The sequence below is a fragment of the Oncorhynchus masou genome, chromosome 23, assembly GCF_036934945.1.
Source record: "Oncorhynchus masou masou isolate Uvic2021 chromosome 23, UVic_Omas_1.1, whole genome shotgun sequence".
NCBI classification, from domain to species: Eukaryota; Metazoa; Chordata; class Actinopteri; order Salmoniformes; family Salmonidae; genus Oncorhynchus; species Oncorhynchus masou.
This window is the reverse complement of record NC_088234.1, coordinates 10,632,599-10,636,723: the sequence shown is the minus strand read 5'-3', so window position 1 is coordinate 10,636,723 and position 4,125 is coordinate 10,632,599. Positions and strand designations below refer to the sequence as shown.

The 4,125-nt window shown below is 36.3% G+C and overlaps 1 protein-coding gene across 1 annotated transcript in view; it reads left to right on the top strand.

Moving 5' to 3' along the window:
- Positions 1 to 403: 403 nt before the first annotated feature.
- The window catches only part of LOC135510295 (tumor necrosis factor ligand superfamily member 10-like), a 72,391-nt gene continuing 68,669 nt past the window's right edge, over positions 404 to 4,125 (top strand). The window contains exon 1 of the mRNA XM_064931110.1: positions 404 to 866. Coding sequence (XP_064787182.1) covers positions 642 to 866 — 225 coding nt within the window. The 5' untranslated portion in view covers positions 404 to 641. The remainder of the gene's footprint in view (positions 867 to 4,125) is intronic.

Here is a 4,125-nt window from a genome sequence, read left to right as displayed (position 1 = left end):
TTTCTCTGCCGCTCTCTCTCTCTCTCTCTCTCTCTCTCTCTCTCTCTCTCTCTCTCTCTCTCTCTCTCTCTCTCTCTCTCTCTATCTCTCTCTCTCTCTCTCTCTCTCTCTCTCTCTCTCTCTCTCTCTCTCTCTCTCTCTCTCTCTCTCTCTCTCTCTCTCTCTCTCTCTCTCTCTCTCTCTCTCTCTATCTCTCTCTCTCTCTCTCTCTCTCTCTATCTCTCTCTCTCTATCTCTCTCTCTCTCTCTCTATCTCTCTCTCTCTCTCTCTCTCTCTCTATCTCTCTCTCTCTCTCTATCTCTCTCTCTCTCTCTATCTCTCTCTCTCTCTCTCTCTCTCTCTCTATCTCTCTCTCTCTCTCTCTCTCTCTCTATCTCTATCTCGCCGGAACGTGGCTTGCCCCAGACAACTTTCTTTCTCAACTCGCCTTGCACAGCAGTCATCGTGCCAAAGAGGAAGGAATAGGAGTTTTACCCTGATTTCTCCTCCCACTCAAAACTGAATGGAAGGACTCTTTCGGAATCGGAATAGCAGGAGACACACTCGTTTAGCATAAGACATTGATTTAATTTACCCGTCCGGTCAGCGACTTCTTTGTTGTGTTTTTTTTAAAGGATACTCATGCGTCGGGAATGCCACTATGGCTACGCCAAACAGTCTACAGCAGCAGCAAGATTACTTCAGAAGCGTCAGCAGCGAATCCACCACGTATATGATGGTCCCGGCCACGACGGCAGCGGCAAACACGCGTCGCGATGCCGCGCCGTCCAAGATGTGGGTCGCTATGGTGGTGATTGTGGTAGTCGTTCTACAGATTGCTTCTACTACAGGTCTGTTCGTCTACCTGAATATGTCGATATCACAGGTAAGGAGTTTGTTTTTGTTCAGGGGATTGGGCAATGAAGGAAACGGGATGAAGGGAGAGGAGTGTTTTCTTGGCCGCAGACAGTTGGCTTTGCCGCGGACATTTACATGCAACACAAACTTCTTGATGAAACTTGTTGACGATATTCCAGCCCTGTGTGGATGAACTTTACGCAGGATTTTACAGTGTCGGGAAATGGTGTGACCTATGGATTTTCCTTGTGCATACATTACGCAAAATGTAATATGGTTAAATGTCTCTCTAGCAACAGTGGCCAAGCATGTTATTTGTGTTAGAGTATTTATAGACAAATCACGTAGTGCCTAACAGTTTAAGGTCGCCACTTCATAACCACAGTATAACAGCAAAACTTTTGCAGCAAAAGTATAGTCTGTAATCTGGATAATATAGGTTTTGAAAGGTAGGCTGAATGCAATTTTGTGCAACACGAGTTTGATCTAAATAGCTATAGGCTGACTATAAACCAGAGTTCGGCTTCCAAAGACCAACACCATTTAACCATTATACATAACACAAAGTAATGAACATGGTCATAACATTTAATCAGATTATAGAACATATTGATTGCAACACAGTAAATCTGATATCCATATCATGCTGACACAGACATTTCTTTATAATGTAGTCTAATCTAACTGATGATGTAAGGTGATGGGTGTTCTGGCAGAGAGAACGGAGGGAGAGAGAGACAGAGACAGGTCGACGTAAACAAAAAGACAGACTGAGAGAAAGAGAGAGAGAGACAGATATAAACAGACAGAGGGAGAGAGAGAGAGAATGACAGACAGACATACGAAGTCATTATGGATGAATTATGGTACGAAACTGAAACTTGCTGCTTGTTATTATGTATAATAGCGTATAATTGTGTTAAATAAGGTATGATCAAGTTTGATAATAAGTCCTTCAAAATGAACATTCAGGTCCGTTCTTCAGTTTCATCCAAACTACCAAGGTGGCCGAGATCCATCTTGTTTGCAGCCTGCAAAGAGACATACAAGTGAGAGGGAAAGGAAAGGAATGTGATTTCACCTTTTACTGAAAATTATGATTATTTTCTATGATTGTCTTTTACTTTTCTTGTAGTGATGTGTATATAGATGTGAATATTGATGTGTATATAGATGTGAATATTGATGTGTATATAGATGTGAATATTGATGTGTATAGTGTATATAGATGTGAATATTGATGTGTATAGTGTATATAGATGTGAATATTGATGTGTATAGTGTATATAGATGTGTATAGTGTATATAGATGTGTATAGTGTATATAGATGTGAATATTGATGTGTATATAGATGTGAATATTGATGTGTATAGTGTATATAGATGTGAATATTGATGTGTATAGTGTATATAGATGTGTATAGTGTATATAGATGTAAATATTGATGTGTATAGTGTATATAGATGTGAATATTGATGTGTATATAGATGTGAATATTGATGTGTCTAGTGTATATAGATGTGAATATTGATGTGTATAGTGTATATAGATGTGAATATTGATGTGTCTAGTGTATATAGATGTGTATAGTGTATATAGATGTGAATATTGATGTGTATATAGATGTGAATATTGATGTGTATATAGATGTGAATATTGATGTGTATAGTGTATATAGATGTGTATAGTGTATATAGATGTGTATAGTGTATATAGATGTGAATATTGATGTGTATAGTGTATATAGATGTGTATAGTGTATATAGATGTGAATATTGACGTGTATAGTATATATAGATGTGAATATTGATGTGTCTAGTGTATATAGATGTGAATATTGATGTGTATAGTGTATATAGATGTGTATAGTGTATATAGATGTGAATATTGATGTGTATATAGATGTGAATATTGATGTGTATATAGATGTGAATATTGATGTGTATAGTGCATATAGATGTGAATATTGATGTGTATAGTGTATATAGATGTGAATATTGATGTGTATAGTGTATATAGATGTGAATATTGATGTGTATAGTGTATATAGATGTGAATATTGATGTGTATAGTGTATATAGATGTGTATAGTGTATATAGATGTGTATAGTGTATATAGATGTGAATATTGATGGGTATAGTGTATATAGATGTGAATATTGATGTGTCTAGTGTATATAGATGTGAATATTGATGTGTATAGTGTATATAGATGTGTATAGTGTATATAGATGTGAATATTGATGTGTATATAGATGTGAATATTGATGTGTATATAGATGTTAATATTGATGTGTATATAGATGTGAATATTGATGTGTATAGTGTATATAGATGTGAATATTGATGTGTCTAGTGTATATAGATGTGAATATTGATGTGTATAGTGTATATAGATGTGAATAGTGATGTATATAGTGTATATAGATGTGAATATTGATGTGTATAATGTATAGTGATGTGTATATTGTGTATTGATGTGTATAGTGACATGAATATTGATGTGTATTCTTGCATTCTATTACATTGTTCTTGTATTCTATTACATTGTTCTTGTATTCTGTTACATTGTTATTGTATTCTATTCTATTGTTCTTGTATTCTATGACATTGTTCTTGTATTTTATTACATTGTTATTGTATTCAATTACATTGTTCTTGCATTCCATTCCATTGTTATTGTATTCCATTACATTGTTATTGTATTCTATTACATTTCCATTCTGTTAAAATGGCACTGATTCATTTTACGCCATCAACAACTGTTGATCAGGTGTTTGTACTTAGCTTATTGACTACAGTAGTTTACTGTAATCACATAACAAGCAGCAAGCTTATGTTTCAAGTCCCTGATGAGTTTCGAGTTCACAGAGAATCAGCTATTGTCCTGTCAGATATTAATTTTATGATATGAGGTTGAGCTGCTAGTCTGTGCTGTACGTTGATTGATTGCTGTAATCTGCTTGGCTCAGACATCAGAGTTTCTGGGAAGGTGGCGTATATGCAACATCAATCATCAGACCTCTAGCCTAACCAGCCTGTCTACAGTGAATATGGACCACAGGTCAGGCAAATGTATACAAAATAAGTTGGGATATAGCGAGGGTTGTAGACAACAGGTAGAGAAAGGTTGGTGTAGAGCCAAGAAGTTTTCCTGGTGTCTGTTTTGAGTGGTAGCCCACATAGAGGTTTTCCTGGTGTCTGTTTGAGAGGTAGCCCACATAGAGGTTTTCCTGGTGTCTGTTTGAGAGGTAGCCCACATAGAGGTTTTCCTGGTGTCTGTTTG